The 13,271-nt window shown below is 66.6% G+C and overlaps 2 protein-coding genes across 4 annotated transcripts; one reads left to right on the top strand and one right to left on the bottom strand.

The window, feature by feature from the left end:
• The first annotated feature begins 676 nt into the window (after window positions 1–676).
• Window positions 677–10,783, top strand: PIAS3 (protein inhibitor of activated STAT 3). Of its 3 annotated transcripts, XM_084500626.1 has the most exons (15): window positions 677–747; window positions 2,061–2,120; window positions 3,534–4,011; window positions 4,280–4,364; window positions 4,720–4,770; window positions 5,376–5,466; window positions 5,791–5,925; window positions 6,188–6,293; window positions 6,654–6,727; window positions 7,147–7,307; window positions 7,690–7,826; window positions 8,001–8,172; window positions 8,395–8,528; window positions 8,891–8,928; window positions 9,035–10,783. In XM_084500626.1, exons 3-15 carry the CDS (start codon window positions 3,537–3,539, stop codon window positions 9,299–9,301), a joined length of 1,926 nt encoding a protein of 641 aa, XP_084356752.1. In that variant the 5' UTR covers window positions 677–747; window positions 2,061–2,120; window positions 3,534–3,536; the 3' UTR covers window positions 9,302–10,783. The 3 variants fall into 3 exon arrangements, with proteins under 3 accessions (XP_084356752.1, XP_084356751.1, XP_084356753.1); XM_084500625.1 differs by lacking the exon at window positions 2,061–2,120 and having other exon boundaries at window positions 703–747; XM_084500627.1 differs by lacking the exon at window positions 677–747 and having other exon boundaries at window positions 1,855–2,120.
• Window positions 10,784–11,172: 389 nt separating this feature from the next.
• Window positions 11,173–13,189, bottom strand: NUDT17 (nudix hydrolase 17; the record flags this gene model as incomplete). The annotated part of the gene is made up of 8 exons (XM_084500526.1): window positions 11,173–11,374; window positions 11,459–11,595; window positions 11,696–11,794; window positions 11,890–11,982; window positions 12,073–12,098; window positions 12,240–12,411; window positions 12,492–12,614; window positions 13,118–13,189. The coding sequence occupies 8 exons, from the start codon at window positions 13,187–13,189 to the stop codon at window positions 11,173–11,175; spliced, it is 924 nt and encodes a 307-aa protein (XP_084356652.1).
• Between the last annotated feature and the right edge of the window lie 82 nt (window positions 13,190–13,271).

Genomic DNA, 13,271 nt, shown 5'->3' with positions numbered 1-13,271 from the left:
TCCCCATAGAAGCCCCCCCATAGAAGCCCACCCCATAGAAACCTGTCCCCATAGAAGCCCCCCCCCGAGCCCTGGCCCCGTAGGAGCCCAGCCTACAGAAGCCCACCCCATAGAAGCCCCCCCCTAGAAACCCAGCCCCGTAGAAACCTGGCCCCATAGAAACCCGCCCCAATAGAAGCCCACCCCAATAGAAGTCCACCCTATAGAATCCCGGCCCCATAGGAGCCCACCCCCATAGAAGTCCCCCCCCCCCAAGAAACCTGGCCCCACAGAAGCCCCCCCCTAGAAACCCGGCCCCATAAAAGCCCCCCCCCCATAGAAGCCCACCCCAATAGAAGCCCCCCCCTTGAAACCCGACCCCATAGAAGCCCCACCCTATAAAATCCCAGCCCCATAGGAGCCCACCCCCACAGCAACCCCACCCCACAGAACCCCTCCCTACAGAAACCCCCCAAAAAAACACCCCCCAAAAGCGCCCCCCACTTAGAAACCCCCCCTTAGTACCCCCCCAAAACCCCACCCCATAGAACCCCCCACCCCATAGCACCCCCCCCACAGAACCCCAACCCCATTACCCCCCCCCAAACCCCATTTCCCCCCCCCAAACCCCATTATTCCCCCCCCCAACCCTATTTTTTCCCCCCCCCCGCCCCGTTGCGGCCGCGGCCGGGCTCGGAATTTGCCCCCGCTCCCTGGGCCCGGCCGCGGCCGCCATGTCCCAAGATGGCGGAGGCGGCGGAGCTGAAGGTGCGGGGGGGGGGGGGACGCGGGGATATGGGGCTGGGGTCAGGCCCAGGGGGGGCGTGTGGGGCCGAGGGGCTGGGGGCGAGCAGAGAGGGGTTGGGGGGTTATGGGGTTGGGGGGTTATAGGGCTGGGGGTGCGGGGTTAGGCAGTGAGGGGGGGGTGAGGGTGGAGGGACGGGGACGGGTGGAGAGGGGTTGGGGTGGGGGTTATGGGGTCAGGCAGGGGGATGTGGGGGGTTGTGGGGGGGTGTGGGGCTGGGGATGGGTAGTGAGGGGGTGTGTGGGGCTGGGGGGGTAAGGTCAGGGAGTGGGGGGACGTGTGGGGCTGGGGACAGGCAGCGAGGGGTTGTGGGGCTGGGGTATGGGGTCAGGCAGTGAGGGAATAGGGTCAGGCAGGGGGGGGGATGTGTGGGGCCGAGGGGTCTGTGGGGCTGGGGGCAGGCAGCGAGGGGCTGTGTGGGGCTGTAGGGACGTGTGGGGTTGGGGTCAGGCAGAGAGGGGCTGTGGGGTTGGGAGTATGGGGTCAGGCAGTGAGGGAATAGGGTCAGGCAGTGTGGGGCCATGTGGGGCTGTAGGGATGTGTAGGGCTGGGGACAGGCAGCGAGGGGCTGTGGGGTTGTGGGGCTGGGGGTATGGGGTCAGGACGTGTGGGGCTGTGGGGTCCATGGGGCTGGGAACAGGCAGCAGGGGGCTGTGGGGATAGGGTCAGGCAGTGAGGGAGTGGGGTCAGGCTGTGGGGGGACTTGTGGGGTGTAGGGACGTGTGGGGCTAAGGGAATGGGGTCAGGCAGCCAGGGGCTGTGTGGGGTTGAAGGGACGGGGACAGGCAGAGAGGAGCTGTGGGGTTGTGGGGGGCTCTGGCAGGGGCTGTGGGGCAGCAGAGGGGGCTATGGGGCCGTCAGCGAGGGGATGGTGACTGTAGGGTACCGAGGGGGATCTGTGGGGCTGGGGGGCTCGGGGCGGTGCAGGGGGGGGCAAGACAGCGCCAGCAGGCGTGGGGCAGCTTAGGGTTTTTTTTAGGGCTGTGGGGGGGGAGCTGGGGACGGGGCTGGGGGTCCCGTCCCGGAGCAGCGGGATCCTCGCAGCCCCTCCGCGGGGGCACCCTGGGGGGCTCGGGCACGCGGCGACGGCGGCGAGGAGCGAGGAGGTGGCGGTGCTGAGCCCCCCAACACCCCCCCCTCCCGACCCCATTTCGGGGGGGGGATTTATTTCTATGGGGCCAGCAGGAGCAGCGGTGCCACGGGCACGGCGCGGGACCCCGCAGCGCCGGCACCGGCCGGGTTCCAGCCCCCGCCACTTTCTTCTTCTCGTTTTTAGGACTCAGCGCGTGTAACCGCCCCCGCCCACCCGGCCGTGGAATAGGAAAAATTGCCCCCGGTAACTAATTCCAAAGCTGATTTTTTAAAAATTTTTTTAATTACATTTTTTTTTTTGGTCCTCGCCGGCTTTTGAGCCGTTTTCCCGCAGGCCGCGCTGCGGGGTCGGGGCTGTAGGGTCCTTTTTTGGCAGCAGCAGCGGGGGCGCAGTCTTTTCGCTCGGCGCCCTGCCCGAATTTTGGGGCCGTTGCGTGGCTCGGTTTTCCTCCCTTCCCCTAAAACCCCGCGTGGCTTTGTGGGGTCAGCAGCGAGCACCCCCCCCCAGCCAAAGTACCGGCGTCCCTACATTTTGGGGACGGGGCTGGCCGGTTGGGGGCAGCCCCTTTTGCCCTTTGATGCCCCCAGAAGCGGGGCCGGGCACCGTTTTTGCGTTTTTCCTCCCTTCCTGGGTGTTTTTGGGGCTCTCACTCCGCGTCTCGGCTCCTCGGCCACCCCGTAGAGCCCCCTCCTGGCCCGGCTCTGCTTCGAGCCGTTCCCCATCTGGGTCTCGTTTTGCGAGCGAGCCGAGCCAGCCAAAAATCGGCTCGTTTCTCCTTAAAAAGCCTGCGGCTTGGCTTGGACCCCCGCCTTTCTTCCGAGGCCACCCAGTGCCACCGGTGTCCTGCTGCGGTCCCCCGCTGGTGACAGGCCGGTCCCGTGGGACCTCGGTGTCCCTCTTCCTCGGCTGCTCCGTTTCGGGGGCGCACGGCGCGCCCTGCATCCGTGGGGTGCCTCCGGCAGCCCCAAATCCTGCTTTTTTATCCCCACTATCATTTGGGGGGCGCCGCGATCTCTCCGTGTGGCCGTCCTGAACCCCTCCTGGCGGGCTGGAAGTAATTAGTGCCGTAACGACCCCGTGCTCTAATGACCCCGACGCGGGTCCGGGAGCCGTGGAACCCACAGGGGGACCTTGGAGCTCGTTGGGCTCTGCTCGGGTCGGTTCCTGAATCGGCCCCACAGCAGCCCCCGGTCCCCGTCCCACGCGTCTCGTATCGGGGCTGAGGCGACCCCCCCGGCTCTGGGTGCCCCCGGGGACCCCACACACCTCAGGGGGTCGCCGGAGCCCTGTGGGCAGCAGGAGCTGAGCCCCCCCCGTGGGCATTAGTGGGGTCTGGGCGCGCGTCCTGCCGGCGCGGTGGGTGCCGGCGGTGCGGTGCCACCGGGCTCAGCCTCCATCCACCAGCCCGTGGTGGCCTCCGAGGCTGTGCCGGGGCTGGAGGGGGACAAAACCTCGAGCTCTGAGCGCGGAATTGGCCCTAAAAGCAACATTTGGAGGAGGGGTCCACCCCAAACGACCTCAGGGTACGGGGCCGTGGCGCTCAGCACCCCAAAAAAATCCTATTTCCACCTCTGCTGCCTCCCAGCCGGTCTGGCCACGACTCGGGGCCGGGCACGGCGGTGACGGGGGCCCCCCCGTTTTTGGGTCTTTTTGCAGCACATGGTTCTGAGCTTTAGGGTGTCGGAGCTCCAAGTCCTCCTGGGCTTCGCCGGGAGGAACAAGAGCGGGAGGAAGCACGAGCTGCTGGCCAAGGCGCTGCAGCTGCTGCGCTCCGGCTGCAGCCCGGCCGTGCAGATGAAGATCAAGGAGCTGTATCGCCGCCGCTTCCCCAGGAAAGCCCTGGCCCCCTCCGACCTCCCCGGCCTTCAAATCCCCCCCGGGCAGCTCCCCGCGGCCCCCGCTTTGCCTCCCAACGCCGCCGCCGCTTGCCCCCTGCCCTACGAGCGCGGCGGTGCCGCCGCCGCGGCGCCGCTGCCGCCGGCCCTGCTGCCCCCGCTGCCCCCCCTGGGACCCAAACGCGAGGGGGACGCTCAGCACCTGGCCCCCCCGGCCCACCCCGTGCACCCCGACGTCACCATGAGGAGGCTGCCCTTCTACGACGTCTACGACGAGCTGATCAAGCCCACCACGCTCGGTAGGTGCCGGGGGGGGGAGAGGTTTTGGGAATGTTTTACCCCCCCCCAACCCACCCGAGCCCTTTGGCAGCGGTGCAGGGTGGCTGCGAGGGGGTTTGTGCCCTCCTGGTGCCCCCCCGGGGGGTGGTTTATCGGAGATAGGGCAGGGTGCTGGGGCTGAAGGGGCAGAATTTGGGTGATGTTGGCCCAAAATGACGAGGTGTTGTCCCCCGGGGGGGGGTTGTGGTGCCGAGTGCCATCGTTTTTTTCCCCCCTCCCTCCCCACAGCGTCCACGAGCAGCCAGCGCTTCGAGGAGGCGCACTTCACCTTCGCGCTCACCCCGCAGCAGGTCCAGCAGATCCTGTCCTCACGGTGAGGGGGGCAGGGGAATCTGGGGGGGTCCCTGGGGGGGCAGGGGAATCTGGGGGGGGTCCCTGAGGGGGCAGGTCCCGCGCTGTGCCCACCTTTTGGCTCCGGCACCGGGGGACTGGGGTGGGTGTCGGGCAGGTGGGAGGCACGGTGCTGGCTCCGACAGGCTGTGGGGGGGGATTAATGGGAAAATGGGGTGAAAAATGGTCCTGGGGGTGAAAAAAATGGTTCTGGGGGGTGAAAAATGGTCTAGGGGGGGTGAAAAAAAATGGTCCTGGGGTCACTGCCTGGCAGCGGTGGGGTGCTGGGCGCCTGGGGCTGTGGCTCCCTGGCGGGCTGAGCGCCTTCCTCCTTGCAGAGACCTCCTGCCGGGTGCCAAATGTGATTACACGGTGCAGGTGCAATTAAGGTAAGGCCCTAATTAAGCCCGCGTCCCCCTAACGAGTGCCCTCAGCTCGCTCCCCGAGCTGGTGTTTGCGCTGCGGGGCCTGGGGCGCTCGGCGCGGCGGGCACCAAACCTGGGGAGCCCCAAATCCGGGGGTTCTGAGCCCCAAATCCGGGGGTGCTGAGCCCCACGAGGCCGAGGGCGCCCGTCCTCGTCCCTCCTGCTGTCCCGTGCCCCTGCCCGTGGTCATTTTTGTGTAATTTGGGTGCAGCCGGGCTGGGTTTCGCTCCGAGCTTTGCGCCCTCGTGCACGGCCCCCTCCGCTCCCCTCTCTGTTTTTTCGACCCGTTGCAAAACGCAGAATGAGAGGCCACAAAAAAGCTGAAAACGTGAACTTTTTTCACTCCCCAGCCCAGAAACTGCTCTTAAAGATGTGAGGAGAGCAGGCAGGGAAATAAAAAAGGGAAAAGGGGAAAAAATGAGCGGGGCTGGGGAGGCTCGCACCCGACGCTCACCCCCTGGCAGAGCTCCGCTCCCCCTCCCCAAAACGCTTCTCCCTCCCCAAAACGCCTCCCCAAAATGCCTCCCCCTCCCCCAAATTCCCCTCTCTTTCTCCCCCCTGCCCCGCAGGTTCTGCCTGTGCGAGACCAGCTGTCCCCAGGAGGATTATTTCCCTCCCAATTTGTTCGTCAAGGTCAACGGCAAGCTCTGCCCCCTGCCCGTGAGTAAATCCCCGTCTCCCGTTGGCGTCCCGCGGGCTGAATCCTGCCCGTCCCTCGCTGTGATGCCCGGGGGGGGCGTTGGGGGCTGTTGGGGTTTGATACCGGGGTCGTGACAGCGCTCAGGGACCTGAGCTCGGGGGTCCCGGGGAGGATTTGGGGTCAAATTTGGGGTCAAGATGCTCTGGGATGCGGCGCGAAGCATCCAGGGGCGCGACGTACCGTGGGGACACGGGGCTGGGGGTTCTCCTATGGGGTCTGACCCCCCCACACTCCCCCGGGAGGGGCTTTTTCCCTCGCTGTAGGAATCCTTTCCCTCCCCGCAGGGTTACCTCCCGCCCACGAAGAACGGCGCCGAGCCCAAGCGCCCGAGCCGCCCCGTCAACATCACGCCCCTGGCGCGGCTCTCGGCCACCGTCCCCAACACCATCGTGGTCAACTGGTCCGCGGAGTTCGGCCGGGTGGGTGAGCAGCCCCCGGGGAGGGCAGGGCGAGGAAATGAACCCCAAAATGACGAAATTAAAATGAAATAACGACAAACACCACCCCCCCCGCTTCCCTGGCCAGGCAGTGGCAACGCTGCCTCCGCGCCGCATGCCGTGGACGTTCCCCGTGGGGTGCTGGCGCTGGGGAGGGGGGGGACGTGGGGCTATATTTAGGGGGACAGCCGGCTCCGGGGGGGGGTCCTACGTGTCCAGCTGAGCCGTGGCACCTCTCCTGCAGCACTACTCGCTGTCGGTGTACCTGGTGAAGCAGCTGACCTCGGTGACCCTGCTGCAGAAGCTGCGCGCCAAGGGCATCCGCAACCCCGACCACTCGCGAGCCCTCAGTAAGTGCCCTGGGGGGGGGCCCTGGGGAAGGGTTGGGGTCCCGGTGCTTGTGGGGCAGAGCAGGGGGGGCTTCTGGAGCCCATGGGGCAGGGCAGGGGGGGCTCCTGGTGCCCGTTGGGGGGCTCCTGGTACACGTTTGCCTCCCCATGAGGAGCATGGGAGCGGTGCCGGGGGGCGCACAGAATCCCATGGGGCAGGTCCCGTCTCCGTGCCGCGGGCGTTACCAGCTGTCAACCCTGCAATTTTGCCTAACGAGGGTCAGGGTTTGAGTTAAAATCCTGTGTATTTGTGTGTAAAAGGAGGCAGGTGCTGACAGCAGAGCTCTTTTTTTTTTTTTTTTCCCCCCCCTCTCCTTTCAGTCAAGGAAAAGCTGACGGCCGACCCCGACAGCGAGATCGCCACCACCAGCCTGCGCGTCTCCCTCATGTGCCCGGTACGTCCCGGTGTCCCCCCCCCTCTATCAGACCACGATTTGTGCTGCTGCGGCCCCCCCTCCAGTGGGAAAGGCAGCCCTGAGCCCCCCCCGGCAGCAGAGCTGTCTCTCCGTGCCCTAAAATTGCCAGAATCGGCCCAAACCGCCAGGCTAACCACACCGCCTGCTGCCCAAACCTTGTCGTTCACCTTGACTCCTGCATTTATTGGAGGGAGAAGTGAGCTGGGGGGGGGTGAAATGGCCAAAACCCCCCCGGAAAGCCTCATTTCCCCTGCGTGTTAGCTCTCCCCTGATGTTTAATTCAACCTCTCAGCCGTGCAGGGGACAGGAGAGGGGGCAGGACCCTTGGGGCCGTGAGGAGGGGGTCCCGCGTGGCCAAAACCTCGCTGATTTTTTCTCCTTCTGCCCCCCCCCTCCAGCTGGGCAAGATGAGGCTGGTGGTGCCCTGCCGGGCCACCACCTGCACCCACCTGCAGTGCTTCGACGCGGCGCTGTACCTGCAGATGAACGAGAAGAAACCCACCTGGACCTGCCCCGTGTGCGACAAGAAGGCCCCCTACGACAACCTGATCATCGACGGGTGAGCCAAGGGGGTTGGGGGGGGGGTCACAGCTCCTGCTCCCCCCCCAGAGCTGCTCACCTGCGTGGGCTGCAGCCCTGAGCGACCGAAAATCCTGATTGCCACCCCCCCCGCACTGCTCCGGGGCCAACCTGGAGAGGTTTTCCCGAAGAACAAGGAGCTTTTGTCCAAATCTTGGCCTCCACACCCAGGGGGGGGGGAGCTGCTGGAGCAGGGCCCGGGCCGTGGGCTGGGTTTTGGAGCAGTCGTTATTTGTCTCACCTCTTCGACCACCAGCTCGGGGGGCGTCCCAGCCCCGCGTGTCCCCGTATTTACGCCTGGGTCCTGCTGCTTTCTGCCCTCCCCAGCTCACCCTCTTTTTTCCCCCCCCACCCCATCACAGGTTGTTCATGGAAATCCTCAACTCCTGCACGGACTGCGACGAGATCCAGTTCATGGAGGACGGCTCCTGGTGCCCCATGAGGCCCAGGAAGGAGAGCCAGGAGCTGTGCCAGCCGGCTGCCTTCAGCGGGATCGAGGGTACGGCCGCCGAGCCCGTCTTGGACACCTCATTTTTGCCAAAGCCACGGTTTCAGGGAGCCTTTGGGGACCTCAGCTCCTCCCTGGGGTGCCAAAAACGCTGCAGGGAGCTGGCCCTGGAGGTGAGGATGCCGCTGGCCTCCGCTTCTGAGCCTCAGCCCTTTGCCTCCGCAGCCGCCTCCGTGTACACGGTGAGCCCCGAGGGCAAAAACCCCCCCGAAGGCAGGAGGAAGGTGGAGGTGATCGACCTCACCCTGGACAGCTCGTCCGATGAGGAGGAGCCGCCCGCCAAGAAGCAGCGCCCGGCCTCCGGGGGGGCTCTGCCGGCAGCACCCGGCCCCAAGGGGTGAGGCAGCACCCGCAGACCCCAACCCTGCCCCACTGGGACCCCTTTACCCCACCGGGACCCCCCCCTGCAGCCCTGAGCCCTGCTCATCCCTCCTGTGCCCCCCCAGAGGTTGTCCTGGAGGCACCGTCGAGGCCGGGTTTTTATTTCCCTGGGCAAAGCGCCCCGGGGGGCCCTCGGCCTCCTTCTGGGGGGGCTCCTCACCTCCTCGTTCTCTCGCAGGGTGCTCGGCGTCGACCCCCGGCCGTCCTCCGTGCTCCGCAGCCCCCCCGCGGCCGCGCTCGGCAGCGACTACCTGCCCGGCCTCCCCGGCCACGAGTACCGCGCGTCCTACCCGGCGCCGGCGGAGCTGCAAGGTAACGGGGCCCACGGGCTGCTCCTGCACGTGCACGAGGGTTCTGGTGGCCACATGGCAAACATGGTGGCCACACGGCAATCCTGGTGGCCCCTTGGCCGTCCTGGTGGCCCCTTGGCCGTCCATGTGGCCCCACAGCCGTCCTGGTGGCCACGGGGCCGTCCTGGTAGCCATTCCAATTCACCAGGTTGCCAATTTGCCAGATATCGGGGTTGGAGGAGCAGAGCTGGTGCTGGTTCCTGGTGCTGGGAGCAGCCCGAACCCATCTGCTGCCGTCCCGTTTTTGGCACCATTCATCTCCCCCTCGTGCCAGAGTTTTGTTCACCACCAGGAGATTTATTCCCCCCTTTTTTATTCCTCTAGGTCTGGATTTGTTTTCCTTCCTTCAAAGTGAAAATCAGGTCAGTTTTTTTTTTGGTTCCTTTTCCCTTTTTTTTTTTATTTTCTTTTCCCCCCTTGCCTTCTTCTCCCTCCTGACTTTTTTTCCCCCCCCCCGTCCCTCGGCAGCACTACAGCCCCTCCGTCATCACCTCCCTGGACGAGCAGGACGCTCTCAGCCACTTCTTCCAGTACCGGGGCGCCTCCGGCCACTTCCTCAACGTCAACCCCTTGGGCCCCGTGATGGGGACGCCGCACGGCGGTGCCGTCAGCCCGGCCGCCGGCCGCATCAGCAGCATCGTCTCCGCCGGCGCGCTGCGCGAGGGCCACGGGGGCACCGTGAGCAGCAGCACCACGCTGCCGGGCTGCCGGCCGGACATCATCTCCCTGGACTGAGCGAGGGTCCTGGGAGAGGCGAGGGCAGGCTTCCAGGAGCTGCTTTGGGGGCTGGCACGGACCCCACCTCGCTGCGGTTCCTCCCCGGTGCCCCCAAGGCTCTCGTGCTGGGGGCTGCCAGCGTGCCCGGGGCCGCGGGGGTGGCTGCGTGCACTCCTTAAGACGCTGGGCTGCGGGGTAGGGAGCAGCCCTGCCCGAAGGTTAGCCGCCCCCCCCTGGCCTTTAAGGAGGGGTTTTAGGGCCGTTTGGATCCTGTAGGGTCCTGCTTTGTGGGTCTACTGGGGGGACAGCTCGCCCCAGTGAGTCCTGCCCTGCCCCGGCTGTGCCTCCCACCCCGGTCCTGGGAGCAAAGCGAGCTCCTGCCAGGGGGGGGGAGAAGGAGGAGGGAAAAAAGAGGGAGAAAAAAACCTCAGCGCTGAGCTGTGGTGGCCGTGGGGCCGAGCCAGCGAGGGTTGGATGAAGGAACGGGGCCGGGAGGGGGACGCCACGGCCGAGTTGTGCCCCTGGGGGGGCACGGGCAGGGCAGGGGGGCTGCACCCTGTCCAGAACTGGGCTCTGCTCGCAGGACCAGGGGCGCACGAGGGGCTTGGGCTGGTCCTGGGGCAGGGCTTTCACCCGCATCGCCCCCAGCAGATGTTTCTCTGTGGGTTTGTCACCACCCTGCAGCTCTCCAGCCCCAGCCCCGGCTGCAAATTCCTCGGTTTTAAGGAAAAAAGGCGACGAGGGCAGGGAGCAGACCCTGGGGGGGCCGTGCTGGAGGAGGCTGCGCTCCCCTTGGGACCGGCCGTGCCCCCCGGCTGCGTTTCCAGCCCCAGATTTGTGCTCTGCAGATTTTTTGGGGGGTCGGGGAGCCCCCCGGGCAGGAGGGCAGCAGCGCCCCGACCGTGCTGCTGCCGCCGGGCTCAGCAGTGTCTGCTGTCATTTTTCAAACCTGCAGATTTTGTTTTCCTTTTTCCTCCTTTTACCCATTCCCGGCACAGACCCGTACGGAGAGCAGAGGATTTCTCGATTTTTCAGTTGCAGCTTTTGTACATAGGAAACTCCCAAAGACTTCCCCCCTCCCGGCGCGCCTGGACTGAAGGAAAGGGGGTTGGGGAGGGGGCACGGCGCCCATTGCACAAATTATTTATGTATTTAATCCTATTTAGTTCGTAACCCTCCCAGCCACGGCCCTGCTGCCTCCTGCGTGTCCTGGCCCAACGGGGGCTTCCTCAGCCCCCCCCCCAGCTCCTTCCCTTCCCCATTTCAGTACCGAGAGGTGCAGGGATATGGGGACGAGGCCAGGCTGGCGTGGGGACAAAGTGGCAGGAGTAGCAATTTTTTTTTTTTTTTAATTTTTATTATTTTAGCACCTTTTTAACTGCTCCTCGCTGAGTTTGAAGGCTGGGCCCCACGGCGTTCTGCTCGGGCAGTTTCTTCTTTCTTGTATCGCACCCGCGGGGACTAAGCCAAGGCAATAAAAGCAACCGACCCCAGCACCCAGCCTGGGGGGGGGGGGCACCTTCCCTGCGTCGTGTTGGGGTGGGGGGGGAGCCAAATATTGGCTGTGTAACGCAGGGGCTGGGGTACCTGGCCCTTAAAACCCCCTTTTTGGGGGGATTTGGGTGCAGCCAGAGCCACCCAGGTGCTGCCCCGAGGGTCCCTCTCCAACTGAGGGGGGGGGTGAGGGTGGGAGTGGATCCAGCCCTGCTTGCTGCAGGCTCCTCTGCTCATCGGGGCCCCCAAGGAGGCTGCTCCCCCTGCCCCGAGTCATGTCCCCTCTCCCCTGTCCCCCCCCAGGTCACCCCCCTTGTGTTGCCCTCCCCACCCCAGGATCCCCAAACCCCCAGCCCTTAGCAGCAGGACGCAGCCCCCCCCTGGGCGCAATCCCTTTATTCCCAGCCCCCCGACGCTTCCTCAGGGCCCGTTTGGCCCCCGTTTTCCCCCCCCCGGGCCTCCAACCAGAGCCGAAGGGCGAATTTGGTGCCGGTGCTGACGCGCTCCACGTCCTCCCCCTCGGCCGGGGCCACGTTCAGCAGCGTGGCCGTGGGGAGCTGCGCGGCGCGGGGCGAGCCCCCGCTCACCTCGGTGATGCTGGGGGGGGGACACACGATGGGCACGGAGCTGTTTTTGTCCCCCGTGTCCCCCCCCAGTGGTTCCTTTGTCCCCCAGCCTCACCTGACGGAGGCCGGCAGGGTGCTGGGGACGCGTCCCGGCCTCTCCGCGCCGTCCTCGGTGGCCGCGATGGCCTCCAGGACGCGGGGCTCCAGCCAGGCGTAGGCGCTCACCTCGGCCTCGCTGGGGCAAATCCTGGCCTGAAACCCAAAGCGGGGGTCGGGGGGGTAAAGGAAAAAAAAGGAAAAAAAGGAAAAAAAAGGGAAAAAAATAAAAAAAGGGGATTAAAAGGGGGCTGACCTCCAGCTCCTCGTGGGGCTCCTGGGAGCGCAGCAGCAGGTAGGCGACGATGTGGTGGCGGCGCGGGGGCCCCCGGCTCAGCATGGGGGGGTACACGGACTGCAAAAATGGTTTTGGGGGGGGGGTTAGTGGGTTGGGGGGGCACGGTGGAGAGGTTGGGGAAGCAGGGGGGTGAAGGGGGGGGGGGCTGTTACCTCCCAGAGGCCGAGCAGCCTCCAGGTGAAGGTGCCGGCGGCCAGGCGCAGCCCCGTCTCCTCCTGCAGCTCGCGCAGCCCCACGGCCAGCAGCTGGGGGGGGGGGACGGGGGACATGGGGGGGTCATGAACCCACAAAACCCCCCCAGGAGCCCCCCCAGGAGCCCCCCGCGCCGTCCTCACCTCCTCATCGGGCTCCACGTGCCCACCTGAAGAGGAGGAAGAGGAGGAAGAGCGGCTTGGAGGCACCCGGGGAACGGCGAATTCGGGTGTGCGCGGGGCGGATTTGGGGTGGCGGGGGGGGGTCCACACCTTTGTGCCCACCCCCCCCCCTCAACAAGGAGGCTCACCGGGAGGCACCCAGACGTTGGGGAAGACGCGGAGGCCGTGGGGGCGGCGGGTGAGGAGCACGGGGCCGGTGGCCGCCTGCAGCAGCACGGCCACCGCCGCCTCCACCCCGCGGCCTCGCGGCTCGGCGGCCGCCCGCGGCTCCAGGAGCTTGGCGGGGCAAAACGGGGGTCTCTGGGGGGGTCAGGGGTCAAAGGGGGGGGTCAGGGGACACCCAATGGGTTTGTGTCCCCCCCCCCAGAGCTTTCACGCACCCCCAGGATGGTTTCGGTGGAGCCGGGGAAGGCGGCGTCGGCCAGGAGGAAGCGGCCGCGCTGCAGCCCGCAGCTCACCGCCGCCACGTCCTCGTGCGGGGAGCAGAAGGAGCCGGTGACGCTCTAAAAAAAGGGGGGGGGACACGGGGGGGGGAGACCCAGCAATGAGGGGGGGGCTGGGGGGGTCGGGGAGGGGGTTGGGGGGGGCTGGAGGGGGTTTTGGGGGGGGTCTTGGGGGGGGTCGGGGGGGTCACCGCTGCCTCCTGCGCACCCCTCGCCTTGCAGTGCCCCCCCAAGTAGGTGACACCCCCCCGCTGCCCCCCCCCCCAAACTGGGTGCCCCCCCCCCCCAGCTACATGCCCACCCCACCCCTAGCTGGGTGACCCCCCCATTACACGCCCACCCCCAAGCTGTGCCCCCCCCATGCCCCCAACCCTTGCGTCCCCCCCCCCACTTTGCTGCACCCCCCCCATGCATGCTCAGACCCCCCCCACCCCTCCCAATCCGGCCTCGCCCCCCCCCCTTTGCTCCTCCCCCCCCAACCCCCCGCCTTTGCCCCCCCCTTTCCTCTCCCCCCCCCCGACACCCCCAAATCCCCCCCCCATTTTGCTCCCCCCCACCGGTACCTGCCCGAATCGCGCCGCCCCCCCCTCCCCACCGCGCCGCACGTGCACCAGGACGCGCCCCAACCCCGCCATGGCCCCTGGACCCCCCCCCGGAACAAAACCCGGTGGGCGGGGCTTAACCCGTGGGTGGGCGTGGCCTCAGAAGGTGGGCGGA

Source organism: Aythya ferina (genome assembly GCF_964211825.1).
Source record: "Aythya ferina genome assembly, chromosome: 29".
Lineage (NCBI taxonomy): Eukaryota > Metazoa > Chordata > Aves > Anseriformes > Anatidae > Aythya > Aythya ferina.
The sequence above is the reverse complement of the archived record's forward strand: the minus strand, read 5'-3'. Positions and strand labels throughout refer to the sequence as shown.

Bases quoted from the DNA above. Each gene is read 5' to 3' on its own strand.
- PIAS3 (XM_084500625.1), top strand. From the start codon at position 724: ATGGCGGAGGCGGCGGAGCTGAAG. The intron at 4,012-4,279 runs GTAGGTGCCGGG...CCCTCCCCACAG, and splicing joins GATCAAGCCCACCACGCTCG to CGTCCACGAGCAGCCAGCGC. The intron at 8,173-8,394 runs GTGAGGCAGCAC...GTTCTCTCGCAG, and splicing joins GCAGCACCCGGCCCCAAGGG to GGTGCTCGGCGTCGACCCCC.